This window comes from Salmo salar, chromosome ssa21 (assembly GCF_905237065.1).
Source record: "Salmo salar chromosome ssa21, Ssal_v3.1, whole genome shotgun sequence".
NCBI lineage: Eukaryota > Metazoa > Chordata > Actinopteri > Salmoniformes > Salmonidae > Salmo > Salmo salar.
Genome location: NC_059462.1, coordinates 57618264 through 57636519, shown reverse-complemented (window position 1 = coordinate 57636519; position 18256 = coordinate 57618264). Strand labels below are relative to the sequence as shown.

Sequence of the window (18256 nt, the reverse complement as noted above, 5' to 3'; positions counted from 1 at the left end):
GTCACTCCACTGTGTTAATGTACAGAGTAATACCCTCTGACCCTGTACTAAAGTCACTCTACTGTGTTAATGTACAGAGTAATACCCTCTGACCCTGCACTAAAGTCACTCTACTGTGTTAATGTACAGAGTAATACCCTCTGACCCTGTACTAAAGTCACTCTACTGTGTTAATGTACAGAGTAATACCCTCTGACCCTGCACTAAAGTCACTCTACTGTGTTAATGTACAGAGTAATACCCTCTGACCCTGCACTAAAGTCACTCTACTGTGTTTAGAGAATGTTTAACATGTTTGTTCTGTCCTTCAGGCTTGACTTCGTCTATGACCTGTTTGAGCGTGTTGGGAGCAGGAACGGAGAGGAGACCATGAAGATGGGGACGGCCAGACGCAAACCCACCGTCAGCTCTCAGTTCAGGGTGAGGACCTTTAACCCCTAGCCTCTAACCCTTAACCTCTAACCCTTTTGGCGGCTATGCCATGATACGGATTGCATTGAAAATGAGGTTGACATTTTCCCTAAGCGTTTTGAATATTAGAGAGAGAGAGAGAGAGAGAGGGGGAGAGGAGAGAGAGAGAGAGAGAGAGAGAGAGAGAGAGAGAGAGAGAGAGAGAGAGAGAGAGAGAGAGAGAGAGAGAGAGAGAGAGAGAGAGAGAGAGAGAGAGAGAGAGAGAGAGAGAGAGAGAGAGAGAGAGAGAGAGAGAGAGAGAGAGAGAGAGAGAGAGAGAGAGAGAGAGAGAGAGAGAGAGAGAGATCTAACTGGCGTGGATGGGATTTAGCATGGACTGCAGATCCTAAAGCTGGAGATTACCCTTCGTCCGCCCTGGTAGTATTTCACTGGAGACAGACAGACAGTCAGTCAGAGCGAGAGATAGGTTCAAGGGTCCTTGCTCTCTCTGCTGGGTAAATATAGTCCTGTAGCCAGAGCCTGTTAACACCCTGGACAGCAGGAGATGAGGACCCTAGGAGGCCAGAGCCTGTTAACACCCTGGACAGCAGGAGATGAGGACCCTAGGAGGCCAGAGCCTGTTAACACCCTGGACAGCAGGAGATGAGGACCCTAGGAGGCCAGAGCCTGTTAACACCCTGGACAGCAGGAGATGAGGTGAGGACCCTAGGAGGCCAGAGCCTGTTAACACCCTGGACAGCAGGAGATGAGGACCCTAGGAGGCCAGAGCCTGTTAACACCCTGGACAGCAGGAGATGAGGTGAGGATCCTAGGAGGCCAGAGCCTGTTAACACCCTGGACAGCAGGAGATGAGGGACCCTAGGAGGCCAGAGCCTGTTAACACCCTGGACAGCAGGAGATGAGGACCCTAGGAGGCCAGAGCCTGTTAACACCCTGGACAGCAGGAGATGAGGACCCTAGGAGGCCAGAGCCTGTTAACACCCTGGACAGCAGGAGATGAGGACCCTAGGAGGCCAGAGCCTGTTAACACCCTGGACAGCAGGAGATGAGGACCCTAGGAGGCCAGAGCCTGTTAACACCCTGGACAGCAGGAGATGAGGACCCTAGGAGGCCAGAGCCTGTTAACACCCTGGACAGCAGGAGATGAGGACCCTAGGAGGCCAGAGCCTGTTAACACCCTGGACAGCAGGAGATGAGGACCCTAGGAGGCCAGAGCCTGTTAACACCCTGGACAGCAGGAGATGAGGACCCTAGGAGGCCAGAGCCTGTTAACACCCTGGACAGCAGGAGATGAGGACCCTAGGAGGCCAGAGCCTGTTAACACCCTGGACAGCAGGAGATGAGGACCCTAGGAGGCCAGAGCCTGTTAACACCCTGGACAGCAGGAGATGAGGACCCTAGGAGGCCAGAGCCTGTTAACACCCTGGACAGCAGGAGATGAGGACCCTAGGAGGCCAGAGCCTGTTAACACCCTGGACAGCAGGAGATGAGGACCCTAGGAGGCCAGAGCCTGTTAACACCCTGGACAGCAGGAGATGAGGACCCTAGGAGGCCAGAGCCTGTTAACACCCTGGACAGCAGGAGATGAGGACCCTAGGACGCCAGAGCCATTGTGTGTGAATGTGTTGTATTGAGGTTGCCTCTTGATGCTGATCCTGTATCTATATGTGGTGTTGTGTTTCTGATCCTGTATCTAGATGTGGTGTTGTGTTTCTGATCCTGTATCTAGATGTGGTGTTGTGTTTCTGATCCTGTATCTAGATGTGTTGTTGTGTTTCTGATCCTGTATCTATATGTGATGTTGTGTTTCTGATCCTGTATCTAGATGTGGTGTTGTGTTTCTGATCCTGTATCTAGATGTGTTGTTGTGTTTCTGATCCTGTATCTAGATGTGATGTTGTGTTTCTGATCCTGTATCTAGATGTGTTGTTGTGTTTCTGATCCTGTATCTAGATGTGGTGTTGTGTTTCTGATCCTGTATCTATATCTAGATGTGATGTTGTGTTTCTGATCCTGTATCTAGATGTGATGTTGTGTTTCTGATCCTGTATCTAGATGTGATGTTGTGTTTCAGATCCTGTATCTATATGTGATGTTGTGTTTCTGATCCTGTATCTAGATGTGATGTTGTGTTTCTGATCCTGTATCTAGATGTGGTGTTGTGTTTCTGATCCTGTATCTAGATGTGATGTTGTGTTTCTGATCCTGTATCTAGATGTGATGTTGTGTTTCTGATCCTGTATCTAGATGTGATGTTGTGTTTCTGATCCTGTATCTAGATGTGATGTTGTGTTTCTGATCCTGTATCTAGATGTGGTGTTGTGTTTCTGATCCTGTATCTAGATGTGATGTTGTGTTTCTGATCCTGTATCTATATCTAGATGTGTTGTTGTGTTTCTGATCCTGTATCTAGATGTGATGTTGTGTTTCTGATCCTGTATCTAGATGTGGTGTTGTGTTTCTGATCCTGTATCTAGATGTGTTGTTGTGTTTCTGATCCTGTATCTAGATGTGTTGTTGTGTTTCTGATCCTGTATCTAGATGTGTTGTTGTGTTTCTGATCCTGTATCTAGATGTGGTGTTGTGTTTCTGATCCTGTATCTATATCTAGATGTGTTGTTGTGTTTCTGATCCTGTATCTAGATGTGTTGTTGTGTTTCTGATCCTGTATCTATATCTAGATGTGTTGTTGTGTTTCTGATCCTGTATCTAGATGTGATGTTGTGTTTCTGATCCTGTATCTATATCTAGATGTGTTGTTGTGTTTCTGATCCTGTATCTAGATGTGATGTTGTGTTTCTGATCCTGTATCTAGATGTGTTGTTGTGTTTCTGATCCTGTATCTAGATGTGGTGTTGTGTTTCTGATCCTGTATCTAGATGTGGTGTTGTGTTTCTGATCCTGTATCTAGATGTGATGTTGTGTTTCTGATCCTGTATCTAGATGTGTTGTTGTGTTTCTGATCCTGTATCTAGATGTGATGTTGTGTTTCTGATCCTGTATCTATATCTAGATGTGATGTTGTGTTTCTGATCCTGTATCTAGATGTGTTGTGTTTCTGATCCTGTATCTAGATGTGATGTTGTGTTTCTGATCCTGTATCTAGATGTGGTGTTGTGTTTCTGATCCTGTATCTATATCTAGATGTGTTGTTGTGTTTCTGATCCTGTATCTAGATGTGATGTTGTGTTTCTGATCCTGTATCTAGATGTGTTGTGTTTCTGATCCTGTATCTAGATGTGATGTTGTGTTTCTGATCCTGTATCTAGATGTGGTGTTGTGTTTCTGATCCTGTATCTAGATGTGTTGTTGTGTTTCTGATCCTGTATCTAGATGTGTTGTTGTGTTTCTGATCCTGTATCTAGATGTGTTGTTGTGTTTCTGATCCTGTATCTAGATGTGTTGTTGTGTTTCTGATCCTGTATCTAGATGTGTTGTTGTGTTTCTGATCCTGTATCTAGATGTGGTGTTGTGTTTCTGATCCTGTATCTAGATGTGTATTTGTGTTTCTGATCCTGTATCTAGATGTGATGTTGTGTTTCTGATCCTGTATCTAGATGTGTTGTTGTGTTTCTGATCCTGTATTTATATCTAGATGTGTTGTTGTGTTTCTGATCCTGTATCTAGATGTGTTGTTGTGTTTCTGATCCTGTATCTAGATGTGATGTTGTGTTTCTGATCCTGTATCTAGATGTGTTGTTGTGTTTCTGATCCTGTATCTAGATGTGTTGTTGTGTTTCAGATCCTGTATCTAGATGTGATGTTGTGTTTCTGATCCTGTATCTATATCTAGATGTGATGTTGTGTTTCTGATCCTGTATCTAGATGTGATGTTGTGTTTCTGATCCTGTATCTAGATGTGTTGTTGTGTTTCTGATCCTGTATCTAGATGTGTTGTTGTGTTTCTTATCCTGTATCTAGATGTGTTGTTGTGTTTCTGATCCCGTATCTAGATGTGTTGTTGTGTTTCTGATCCTGTATCTATATGTGTTGTTGTGTTTCTGATCCTGTATCTAGATGTGTTGTTGTGTTTCAGATCCTGTATCTAGATGTGATGTTGTGTTTCTGATCCTGTATCTATATCTAGATGTGATGTTGTGTTTCTGATCCTGTATCTAGATGTGATGTTGTGTTTCTGATCCTGTATCTAGATGTGTTGTTGTGTTTCTGATCCTGTATCTAGATGTGTTGTTGTGTTTCTGATCCTGTATCTAGATGTGTTGTTGTGTTTCTGATCCCGTATCTAGATGTGTTGTTGTGTTTCTGATCCTGTATCTAGATGTGATGTTGTGTTTCTGATCCTGTATCTATATGTGTTGTTGTGTTTCTGATCCCGTATCTAGATGTGTTGTTGTGTTTCTGATCCTGTATCTATATGTGTTGTTGTGTTTCTGCAGGACTCTCTCCATTCCTTGATGAACACTCTGAGTGCATCCAACCCGTTCTTCGTGCGCTGCATCAAACCCAACATGAACAAGGTGGGTTATTCGGTATTCACCACAACATGAACAAGGTGGGTCGTTCAGTATTCACCCCAACATGGACAAGGTGGGTCGTTCAGTATTCACCCCAACATGGACAAGGTGGGTCGTTCAGTATTCACCACAACATGGACAAGGTGGGTCGTTCAGTATTCACCCCAACATGAACAAGGTGGGTCGTTCAGTATTCACCCCAACATGGACAAGGTGGGTCGTTCAGTATTCACCCCAACATGAACAAGGTGGGTCGTTCAGTATTCACCACAACATGAACAAGGTGGGTCGTTCAGTATTCACCACAACATGAACAAGGTGGGTCGTTCAGTATTCACCCCAACATGAACAAGGTGGGTCGTTCAGTATTCACCCCAACATGAACAAGGTGGGTCGTTCAGTATTCACCCCAACATGAACAAGGTGGGTCGTTCAGTATTCACCACAACATGAACAAGGTGGGTCGTTCAGTATTCACCACAACATGGACAAGGTGGGTCGTTCAGTATTCACCCCAACATGAACAAGGTGGGTCGTTCAGTATTCACCACAACATGGACAAGGTGGGTCGTTCAGTATTCACCCCAACATGGACAAGGTGGGTCGTTCAGTATTCACCCCAACATGGACAAGGTGGGTCGTTCAGTATTCACCCCAACATGGACAAGGTGGGTCGTTCAGTATTCACCACAACATGGACAAGGTGGGTCGTTCAGTATTCACCACAACATGGACAAGGTGGGTCGTTCAGTATTCACCACAACATGAACAAGGTGGGTCGTTCAGTATTCACCCCAACATGAACAAGGTGGGTCGTTCAGTATTCACCCCAACATGGACAAGGTGGGTCGTTCAGTATTCACCCCAACATGAACAAGGTGGGTCGTTCAGTATTCACCCCAACATGAACAAGGTGGGTCGTTCAGTATTCACCACAACATGAACAAGGTGGGTCGTTCAGTATTCACCACAACATGGACAAGGTGGGTCGTTCAGTATTCACCCCAACATGAACAAGGTGGGTCGTTCAGTATTCACCACAACATGGACAAGGTGGGTCGTTCAGTATTCACCCCAACATGGACAAGGTGGGTCGTTCAGTATTCACCACAACATGAACAAGGTGGGTCGTTCAGTATTCACCACAACATGGACAAGGTGGGTCGTTCAGTATTCACCACAACATGAACAAGGTGGGTCGTTCAGTATTCACCACAACATGGACAAGGTGGGTCGTTCAGTATTCATCACAACATGGACAAGGTGGGTCGTTCAGTATTATCTGTACCACAGGGACTTTATTTGTTGTACATTCAAGTCCTGACACTCCTCTGAACAACAGGTTGATAACATGCCTGATGGTAGGGTACCCACACACCACACACACACACACACACACACACACACCCCCACAGCCAGTGAGATGTGAATCAGAGGTAAGTGATCGGGCTGTGTGATAAGCAGCACTGAGGAAGATCATGACGCAGTCAGAACAGAGCAGCTGAGAACAATAGAGTTGATTATACCGGACTGAAACCTTCCTGTGTGTTAAAGACATGTGACAGAATTAAACACCTTGTTTCGTCCCTCTAAGACAAGCATAGTACTGTTGTTTCGTCCCCCTCTGTAAGACAAGCATAGTACTGTTGTATTGTCCCTCTCTAAGACAAGCATAGTACTGTTGTATTGTCCCTCTGTAAGACAAGCATAGTACTGTTGTATTGTCCCTCTAAGACAAGCATAGTACTGTTGTATTGTCCCTCTGTAAGACAAGCATAGTACTGTTGTATGTTTCCTCTGTAAGACAAGCATAGTACTGTTGTATGTTTCCTCTAAGACAAGCATAGTACTGTTGTATTGTCCCTCTGTAAGACAAGCATAGTACTGTTGAATCGTCCCTCTGTAAGACAAGCATAGTACTGTTGAATCGTCCCTCTGAACTGTCAACTATACTTCTGCCCAGTCGTCAGACGGCTGCTGTTGTGTATTCTCACAGAGTTAGAGTTGAGAAGTAATTCAGTATGTTTTGTACTTCTCAGAACGCCAACATGTTTGACCCAGAAGTGGTCCTGAACCAGCTGAGGTATTCTGGGATGTTGGAGACAGTGAAGATCCGCAGGGCTGGGTTTCCTGTCCGCAGGACTTTTGATGACTTCTACAGCAGGTGAGAAAAACTGACAATGGTCTTTTACAGGTAAGACAGACCGACATCACCGGCTCCCGTGCACGGTAGATAACCTGCAGGGTGTGGACGAACCCCGGGGTTTCAACATGTAGAATCACCTGCCGGGTCTGGACGAACCCCGGGGGTTTCAACAGTGTAGATAACCTGCAGGGTGTGGACGAACCCCGGGGTTTCAACGGTGTAGAATCACCTGCCGGGTGTGGACGAACCCCGGGGGTTTCAACATGTAGATAACCTGCAGGGTGTGGACGAACCCCGGGGTTTCAACATGTAGATAACCTGCAGGGTGTGGACGAACCCCGGGGTTTCAACATGTAGATAACCTGCAGGGTGTGGACGAACCCCGGGGTTTCAACATGTAGATAACCTGCAGGGTGTGGACGAACCCCGGGGGTTTCAACATGTAGAATAACCTGCAGGGTGTGGACGAACCCCGGGGTTTCAACATGTAGATAACCTGCAGGGTGTGGACGAACCCCGGGGGTTTCAACATGTAGAATAACCTGCCGGGTGTGGACGAACCACGGGGTTTCAACGGTGTAGAATCACCTGCCGGGTGTGGACGAACCCCAGGGTTACAACGGTGTACAATCACCTGCCGGGTGTGGACGAACCCCGGGGTTACAACATGTAGATAACCTGCAGGGTGTGGACGAACCCCGGGGTTTCAACGGTGTAGAATCACCTGCCGGGTGTGGACGAACCCCGGGGTTTCAACATGTAGATAACCTGCAGGGTGTGGACGAACCCCGGGGTTTCAACACGGTAGATAACCTGCAGGGTGTGGACGAACCCCGGGGTTTCAACACGGTAGATAACCTGCAGGGTGTGGACGAACCCCGGGGTTTCAACATGTAGATAACCTGCAGGGTGTGGACGAACCCCGGGGTTTCAACATGTAGATAACCTGCAGGGTGTGGACGAACCCCGGGGGTTTCAACATGTAGAATAACCTGCCGGGTGTGGACGAACCCCGGGGGCTTCAACGGTGTAGAATCACCTGCCGGGTGTGGACGAACCCCAGGGTTACAACGGTGTACAATCACCTGCCGGGTGTGGACGAACCCCGGGGTTACAACATGTAGATAACCTGCAGGGTGTGGACGAACCCCGGGGTTTCAACGGTGTAGAATCACCTGCCGGGTGTGGACGAACCCCGGGGTTTCAACATGTAGATAACCTGCAGGGTGTGGACGAACCCCGGGGTTTCAACACGGTAGATAACCTGCAGGGTGTGGACGAACCCCGGGGTTTCAACACGGTAGATAACCTGCAGGGTGTGGACGAACCCCGGGGTTTCAACATGTAGATAACCTGCAGGGTGTGGACGAACCCCGGGGTTTCAACGGTGTAGAATCACCTGCCGGGTGTGGACGAACCCCGGGGTTTCAACGGTGTAGAATCACCTGCCGGGTGTGGACGAACCCCGGGGTTTCAACATGTAGATAACCTGCAGGGTGTGGACGAACCCCGGGGTTTCAACACGGTAGATAACCTGCAGGGTGTGGACGAACCCCGGGGGTTTCAACATGTAGATAACCTGCAGGGTGTGGACGAACCCCGGGGTTTCAACATGTAGATAACCTGCAGGGTGTGGACGAACCCCGGGGTTTCAACGGTGTAGAATCACCTGCCGGGTGTGGACGAACCCCGGGGTTTCAACGGTGTAGAATCACCTGCCGGGTGTGGACGAACCCCGGGGTTTCAACGGTGTAGAATCACCTGCCGGGTGTGGACGAACCCCGGGGTTTCAACGGTGTAGAATCACCTGCCGGGTGTGGACGAACCCCGGGGTTTCAACGGTGTAGAATCACCTGCAGGGTGTGGACGAACCCCGGGGTTTCAACACGGTAGATAACCTGCAGGGTGTGGACGAACCCCGGGGTTTCAACACGGTAGATAACCTGCAGGGTGTGGACGAACCCCGGGGTTTCAACACGGTAGATAACCTGCAGGGTGTGGACGAACCCCGGGGTTTTCAACATGTAGATAACCTGCAGGGTGTGGACGAACCCGGGGGTTTCAACATGTAGATAACCTGCAGGGTGTGGACGAACCCCGGGGTTTCAACATGTAGATAACCTGCCGGGTGTGGACGAACCCCGGGGTTTCAACGGTGTAGAATCACCTGCCGGGTGTGGACGAACCCCGGGGTTTCAACGGTGTAGAATCACCTGCCGGGTGTGGACGAACCCCGGGGTTTCAACATGTAGAATCACCTGCCGGGTGTGGACGAACCCCGGGGTTTCAACATGTAGAATCACCTGCCGGGTGTGGATGAACCCCGGGGGTGTTCTGTGTTCAGGGTCAATGGCACGGCCACCCACTGCTGCGCACCACCATGGCTGATGTAGGCCTGTCTAACCTCTTACAAAACAGCAGAACATGAGGACTCAGCGTTCACCTGGGTCATTGAGCTCATGTGTTGATTTCCTATTGTGCTGCTGTCAACTGTCTGGGTGTCATGTTCACGTCCTTTGACACGTCTGACCCGTTTGATTTCTCTGGCCTGTTGTGATTAGTCTGGCCCGTTTTTGATTTGTCTGACACACTCGGATCTGTGTCGGATCTGTGACTGACCCGTCGGATCTTTGTCTGGCCCGTCGGATCTGTGACTGACCCGTCGGATCTGTGTCTGGCCCGTCGGATCTGTGTCTGGCCCGTCGGATCTGTGTCTGGCCCGTCGGATCTGTGTCTGGCCCGTCGGATCTGTGTCTGGCCCGTCGGATCTGTGTCTGGCCCGTCGGATCTGTGTCTGACCTGTTTGCGTCTCTGTTTCCTGCGCAGGTACAAGATGATCCTGAAAGACGAGCGTCCAACAGACGACCAGAGAGGGATGTGCACAGAACTGCTGATGTCATACGACCCCGCCAAGAGAGACTGGCAGCAGGGGAAGACTAAGGTACGCTAAGGCCCCGTGGCTCTCACACGGCGTACTCTGCTGCGTGTACTGTGACCCAGGGGGTTTACAGGGTTGAACAGGGTAGAGTTACAGGGACCGAAGGAGCATCAGCTTCAGGCTAACAACAAACCCACAGCTGGGACAGGATCAGATGAAATATCAGGTCTTCTCTCTTCCTTACATAGGGCTTCATCTTTTACAAGCCTTCCTCATCAGCCACGTATTGGCTATCTGCCTGGCGCCATGGAAATCTGCCATGGCTATCTTACTTACAGTGTTTAGCTCCATGACGCACTGTAATATGATGCAGGACCCCTCTAACTTAGTGTTTTGATCCATGACGCACTGTAATATGGTGCAGGACCCCTCCAACTTAGTGTTTTGATCCATGACGCACTGTAATATGATGCAGGACCCCTCTAACTTAGTGTTTTGATCCATGACGCACTGTAATATGGTGCAGGACCCCTCTAACTTAGTGTTTTGATCCATGACGCACTGTAATATGATGCAGGACCCCTCTAACTTAGTGTTTTGATCCATGACGCACTGTAATATGATGCAGGACCCCTCTAACTTAGTGTTTTGATCCATGACACACTGTAATATGGTGCAGGACCCCTCTAACTTAGCGTTTTGATCCATGACGCACTGTAATATGATGCAGGACCCCTCTAACTTAGTGTTTTGATCCATGACGCACTGTAATATGATGCAGGACCCCTCCAACTTAGTGTTTTGATCCATGACGCACTGTAATATGGTGCAGGACCCCTCTAACTTAGTGTTTTGATCCATGACGCACTGTAATATGATGCAGGACCCCTCTAACTTAGTGTTTTGATCCATGACGCACTGTAATATGGTGCAGGACCCCTCTAACTTAGTGTTTTGAGCCATGACGCACTGTAATATGATGCAGGACCCCTCTAACTTAGTGTTTTGAGCCATGACGCACTGTAATATGATGCAGGACCCCTCTAACTTAGTGTTTTGATCCATGACACACTGTAATATGGTGCAGGACCCCTCTAACTTAGTGTTTTGATCCATGACGCACTGTAATATGATGCAGGACCCCTCCAACTTAGTGTTTTGATCCATGACACACTGTAATATGGTGCAGGACCCCTCTAACTTAGTGTTTTGATCCATGACGCACTGTAATATGATGCAGGACCCCTCTAACTTAGTGTTTTGATCCATGACGCACTGTAATATGGTGCAGGACCCCTCTAACTTAGTGTTTTGAGCCATGACGCACTGTAATATGATGCAGGACCCCTCTAACTTAGTGTTTTGAGCCATGACGCACTGTAATATGATGCAGGACCCCTCTAACTTAGTGTTTTGATCCATGACGCACTGTAATATGGTGCAGGACCCCTCCAACTTAGCGTTTTGATCCATGACGCACTGTAATATGATGCAGGACCCCTCTAACTTAGTGTTTTGATCCATGACGCACTGTAATATGATGCAGGACCCCTCTAACTTAGTGTTTTGATCCATGACGCACTGTAATATGGTGCAGGACCCCTCCAACTTAGCGTTTTGATCCATGACACACTGTAATATGATGCAGGACCCCTCTAACTTAGTGTTTTGATCCATGACGCACTGTAATATGATGCAGGACCCCTCTAACTTAGTGTTTTGATCCATGACACACTGTAATATGATGCAGGACCCCTCCAACTTAGCGTTTTGATCCATGACACACTGTAATATGATGCAGGACCCCTCTAACTTAGTGTTTTGATCCATGACACACTGTAATATGATGCAGGACCCCTCTAACTTAGTGTTTTGATCCATGACGCACTGTAATATCCACCAGAGGGATGAGGTGTAGAATGGTGGTGGGTGAATAAAGATGTGTAGCATGACCAGGTCTGTGTAATCTGAGGGAAATATGTGTCTCTAATATGGTCATACATTTGGGAGGAGGAGAGGAAGTGCAGCTCAGTTTCCACCTCATTTTGTGTGGCAGTGTTGCACATATCCTGTCTTCTCTTGAGAGCCAGGTCTACATACAGTGGTCTGTCTCAATAGCAAGGCTATGCTCACTGAGTCTGTACATAGTCAAAGCTTTCCTTAAGTTTGGGTCAGTCACAGTAGTCAGGTATTCTGCCACTGTGTTCTCTCTGTTTAGGGCCAAATAGCATTCTAGTTTGCTCAGTTTTTTTGTTAATTCTTTCCAATGTGTCAAGTAATTATCTTTTGTTTTCTCATGATTTGGTTGGGTCTAATTGTGTTGCTGTCCTGGGGCTCTGTGGGGTCTGTTTGTGTTTGTGAACAGAGCCCCAGGACCAGCTTGCTTAGGGGACTCTTCTCCAGGTTTATCTCTCTGTAGGTGATGGCTTTGTAATGGAAGGTTTGGGAATCGCTTCCTTTTAGGTGGTTGTAGAATTTAACGGCTCTTTTCTGGATTTTGATAATTAGCAGGTATCGGCCTAATTCTGCTCTGCTTGCATTATTTGGTGTTTTACACAGAGGATATTTTTACAGAATTCTGCAAATGTAAATAAGGTATTTCTGTTTTTTGTTTTTAATACATTTACATTTTAGTCATTTAGCAGACGCTCTTATCCAGAGCGACTTACAGTAGTGAATGCATACATTTTATACATTTATTTTTTTTATTTTTTTATTTTTTTGTACTGGCCCCCCGTGGGAATCGAACCCACAACCCTGGCGTTGCACACACCATGTAATGTTTGTTTATTGACAGTGTGATGTTAGTTTGTTGACAGTGTAGTGTAATGTTAGTTTGTTGACAGTGTAATGTTAGTTTGTTGACAGTGTAATGTTAGTTTGTTGACAGTGTAATGTTAGTTTGTTGACAGTGTAGTGTAATGTTAGTTTGTTGACAGTGTAATGTTAGTTTGTTGACAGTGTAATGTTAGTTTGTTGACAGTGTGATGTTAGTTTATTGACAGTGTAATGTTAGTTTGTTGACAGTGTAATGTAATGTTAGTTTGTTGACAGTGTAATGGTAGTTTGTTGACAGTGTGATGTAATGTTAGTTTATTGACAGTGTAATGTTAGTTTGTTGACAGTGTAATGTTAGTTTATTGACCGTGTCATGTAATGTTAGTTTGTTGACCGTGTCATGTAATGTTAGTTTGTTGACCGTGTAATGTAACGTTAGTTTGTTGACAGTGTGATGTTAGTTTATTGACAGTGTAATGTTAGTTTGTTGACCGTGTAATGTTAGTTTGTTGACAGTGTAATGTTAGTTTGTTGACAGTGTAATGTTAGTTTGTTGACAGTGTAATGTAATGTTAGTTTGCTGACAGTGTAATGTAATGTTAGTTTGCTGACAGTGTAATGTTAGTTTGTTGACAGTGTAATGTTAGTTTGTTGACAGTGTAATGTTAGTTTGTTGACAGTGTAATGTTAGTTTGTTGACAGTGTAATGTTAGTTTGTTGACAGTGTAATGTTAGTTAATTGACAGTGTAATGTTAGTTTGTTGACCGTGTAATGTTAGTTTGTTGACAGTGTAATGTTAGTTTGTTGACAGTGTAATGTTAGTTTGTTGACAGTGTAATGTTAGTTTGTTGACAGTGTAATGTTAGTTTGTTGACCGTGTAATGTTAGTTTGTTGACAGTGTAATGTTAGTTTGTTGAGAGTGTAATGTTAGTTTGTTGACCGTGTAATGTTAGTTTGTTGACAGTGTAATGTTAGTTTGTTGACAGTGTAATGTTAGTTTGTTGACAGTGTGATGTTAGTTTATTGACAGTGTAATGTTAGTTTATTGACCGTGTAATGTTAGTTTGTTGACAGTGTAATGTTAGTTTGTAGAATTGTAGAATTTAACGGCTCTTTTCTGGATTTTGATAATTAGCAGGTATCGGCCTAATTCTGCTCTGCTTGCATTATTTGGTGTTTTACACAGAGGATATTTTTACAGAATTCTGCAAATGTAAATAAGGTATTTCTGTTTTTTGTTTTTAATACATTTACATTTTAGTCATTTAGCAGACGCTCTTATCCAGAGCGACTTACAGTAGTGAATGCATACATTTTATACATTTATTTATTTTTATTTTTTATTTTTTTGTACTGGCCCCCCGTGGGAATCGAACCCACAACCCTGGCGTTGCACACACCATGTAATGTTAGTTTATTGACAGTGTGATGTTAGTTTGTTGACAGTGTAGTGTAATGTTAGTTTGTTGACAGTGTAATGTTAGTTTGTTGACAGTGTAATGTTAGTTTGTTGACAGTGTAATGTTAGTTTGTTGACAGTGTAATGTTAGTTTGTTGACAGTGTAATGTAATGTTAGTTTGACAGTGTAATGTTAGTTTGTTGACAGTGTAATGTTAGTTTGTTGACAGTGTAGTGTAATGTTAGTTTGTTGACAGTGTAGTGTAATGTTAGTTTGTTGACAGTGTAATGTTAGTTTGTTGACAGTGTAATGTAATGTTAGTTTGACAGTGTAATGTAATGTTAGTTTGTTGACAGTGTAGTGTTAGTTTGTTGACAGTGTAATGTTAGTTTGTTGACAGTGTAATGTTAGTTTGTTGACAGTGTAATGTAATGTTAGTTTGTTGACAGTGTAATGGTAGTTTGTTGACAGTGTGATGTAATGTTAGTTTATTGACAGTGTAATGTTAGTTTATTGACAGTGTAATGTTAGTTTGTTGACAGTGTAATGTTAGTTTATTGACCGTGTCATGTAATGTTAGTTTATTGACCGTGTCATGTAATGTTAGTTTGTTGACCGTGTAATGTTAGTTTGTTGACAGTGTAATGTTAGTTTGTTGACCGTGTAATGTAATGTTAGTTTGTTGACAGTGTGATGTTAGTTTATTGACAGTGTAATGTTAGTTTGTTGACCGTGTAATGTTAGTTTGTTGACAGTGTAATGTTAGTTTGTTGACAGTGTAATGTTAGTTTGTTGACAGTGTAATGTAATGTTAGTTTGCTGACAGTGTAATGTAATGTTAGTTTGCTGACAGTGTAATGTAATGTTAGTTTGCTGACAGTGTAATGTTAGTTTGTTGACAGTGTAATGTTAGTTTGTTGACAGTGTAATGTTAGTTTGTTGACAGTGTAATGTTAGTTTGTTGACAGTGTAATGTTAGTTTATTGACAGTGTAATGTTAGTTTATTGACAGTGTAATGTTAGTTTGTTGACAGTGTAATGTTAGTTTGTTGACCGTGTAATGTAATGTTAGTTTGTTGACAGTGTAATGTTAGTTTGTTGACCGTGTAATGTTAGTTTGTTGACCGTGTAATGTTAGTTTGTTGACAGTGTAATGTTAGTTTGTTGACAGTGTAATGTTAGTTTGTTGACCGTGTAATGTTAGTTTGTTGACCGTGTAATGTTAGTTTGTTGACAGTGTAATGTTAGTTTGTTGACAGTGTAGTGTAATGTTAGTTTGTTGACAGTGTAATGTTAGTTTGTTGACCGTGTAATGTAATGTTAGTTTGTTGACCGTGTAATGTTAGTTTGTTGACAGTGTAATGTTAGTTTGTTGACAGTGTAATGTTAGTTTATTGACCGTGTCATGTAATGTTTGTTTGTTGACCGTGTAATGTTAGTTTGTTGACAGTGTAATGTTAGTTTATTGACCGTGTCATGTAATGTTTGTTTGTTGACCGTGTAATGTTAGTTTGTTGACAGTGTAATGTTAGTTTGTTGACCGTGTAATGTAATGTTTGTTTGTTGACCGTGTAATGTTAGTTTGTTGACAGTGTAATGTTAGTTTGTTGACAGTGTAATGTTAGTTTATTGACCGTGTAATGTTAGTTTGTTGACAGTGTAATGTTAGTTTGTTGACAGTGTAATGTTAGTTTGTTGACAGTGTAATGTTAGTTTGTTGACAGTGTAATGTAATGTTACTTTATTGACCGTGTAATGTTAGTTTATTGACAGTGTAATGTTAGTTTGTTGACAGTGTAATGTAATGTTAGTTTATTGATAGTGTAATGTAATGTTAGTTTGTTGACAGTGTAATGTTAGTTTGTTGACAGTGTAATGTTAGTTTGTTGACAGTGTAATGTTAGTTTGTTGGCAGTGTAATGTAATGTTAGTTTGTTGACCGTGTAATGTGATGTTAGTTTGTTGACAGTGTAATGTTAGTTTGTTGACAGTGTAATGGTAGTTTGTTGACAGTGTAATGTAATGTTTGCTGACAGTGTAATGTAATGTTAGTTTGCTGACAGTGTAATGTTAGTTTGTTGACAGTGTAATGTTAGTTTGTTGACAGTGTAATGTTAGTTTGTTGACAGTGTAATGTTAGTGTGTTGACAGTGTAATGTAATGTTAGTTTGTTGACCGTGTAATGTAATGTTAGTTTGTTGACCATGTAATGTTAGTTTGTTGACCGTGTAATGTTAGTTTGTTGACCGTGTAATGTTAGTTTGTTGACAGTGTAATGTTAGTTTATTGACAGTGTAATGTTAGTTTATTGACAGTGTAATGTTAGTTTATTGACAGTGTAATGTTAGTTTGTTGACAGTGTAATGTTAGTTTGTTGACAGTGTAATGTTAGTTTGTTGACAGTGTAATGTTAGTTTGTTGACAGTGTAATGTAATGTTAGTTTGTTGACAGTGTAATGTAATGTTAGTTTGTTGACAGTGTAATGTAATGTTAGTTTGCTGACAGTGTAATGTTAGTTTGCTGACAGTGTAATGTTAGTTTGACAGTAATGTTAGTTTGTTGACAGTGTAATGTTAGTTTGTTGACAGTGTAATGTTAGTTTGTTGACAGTGTAATGTTAGTGTGTTGACAGTGTAATGTAATGTTAGTTTGTTGACCGTGTAATGTAATGTTAGTTTGTTGACCATGTAATGTTAGTTTGTTGACCGTGTAATGTTAGTTTGTTGACCGTGTAATGTTAGTTTGTTGACAGTGTAATGTAATGTTAGTTTGCTGACAGTGTAATGTTAGTTTATTGACAGTGTAATGTTAGTTTATTGACAGTGTAATGTTAGTTTGTTGACAGTGTAATGTTAGTTTGTTGACAGTGTAATGTTAGTTTGTTGACAGTGTAATGTTAGTTTGTTGACAGTGTAATGTAATGTTAGTTTGTTGACAGTGTAATGTTAGTTTGCTGACAGTGTAATGTTAGTTTGTTGACAGTGTAATGTTAGTTTGTTGACAGTTTAATGTTAGTTTGACAGTGTAATGTTAGTTTGTTGACAGTGTAATGTTAGTTTGTTGACAGTATAATGTTAGTTTGTTGACAGTGTAATGTAATGTTAGTTTATCGACCGTGTAATGTTAGTTTATTGACAGTGTAATGTTAGTTTGTTGACAGTGTAATGTTAGTTTGTTGACAGTGTAATGTTAGTTTGTTGACAGTGTAATGTTAGTTTGTTGACAGTTTAATGTTAGTTTGTTGACAGTGTAATGTTAGTGTGTTGACATTGTAATGTTAGTTTGTTGACTGTGTAATGTAATGTTAGTTTGTTGACCGTGTAATGTAATGTTAGTTTGTTGACCGTGTAATGTTAGTTTATTGACCTTGTAATGTTAGTTTGTTGACAGTGTAATGTTAGTTTGTTGACAGTGTAATGTTAGTTTATTGACAGTGTAATGTTAGTTTGTTGACAGTGTAATGTTAGTTTGTTGGCAGTGTAATGGTAGTTTGTTGACAGTGTAATGGTAGTTTGTTGACAGTGTAATGTTAGTTTGTTGACAGTGTAATGTAATGTTAGTTTGACAGTGTAATGTAATGTTAGTTTGTTGACCTTGTAATGTTAGTTTGTTGACAGTGTAATGTTAGTTTGTTGACAGTGTAATGTTAGTTTGTTGACAGTGTAATGTTAGTTTGTTGACAGTGTAATGTTAGTGTGTTGACAGTGTAATGTAATGTTAGTTTGTTGACCGTGTAATGTAATGTTAGTTTGTTGACCATGTAATGTTAGTTTGTTGACCGTGTAATGTTAGTTTGTTGACAGTGTAATGTAATGTTAGTTTGCTGACAGTGTAATGTTAGTTTATTGACAGTGTAATGTTAGTTTATTGACAGTGTAATGTTAGTTTGTTGACAGTGTAATGTTAGTTTGTTGACAGTGTAATGTTAGTTTGTTGACAGTGTAATGTAATGTTAGTTTGTTGACAGTGTAATGTAATGTTAGTTTGCTGACAGTGTAATGTTAGTTTGTTGACAGTGTAATGTTAGTTTGTTGACAGTTTAATGTTAGTTTGTTGACAGTGTAATGTTAGTTTGACAGTGTAATGTTAGTTTGTTGACAGTGTAATGTTAGTTTGTTGACAGTATAATGTTAGTTTGTTGACAGTGTAATGTAATGTTAGTTTA

The 18256-nt window shown here is 42.9% G+C and overlaps 1 protein-coding gene across 1 annotated transcript in view; it reads left to right on the top strand.

Annotated features, from left to right (window-relative positions):
- myo10l3 (myosin X, like 3) overlaps positions 1-18256 on the top strand; it is a 178083-nt gene that overhangs the window by 103457 nt on the left and 56370 nt on the right. Inside the window, exons 17-20 of the mRNA XM_045704931.1 lie at positions 312-420; positions 4809-4889; positions 6926-7050; positions 9859-9973. Of these exons, the coding sequence (XP_045560887.1) occupies positions 312-420; positions 4809-4889; positions 6926-7050; positions 9859-9973 (430 nt within the window). The remainder of the gene's footprint in view (positions 1-311; positions 421-4808; positions 4890-6925; positions 7051-9858; positions 9974-18256) is intronic.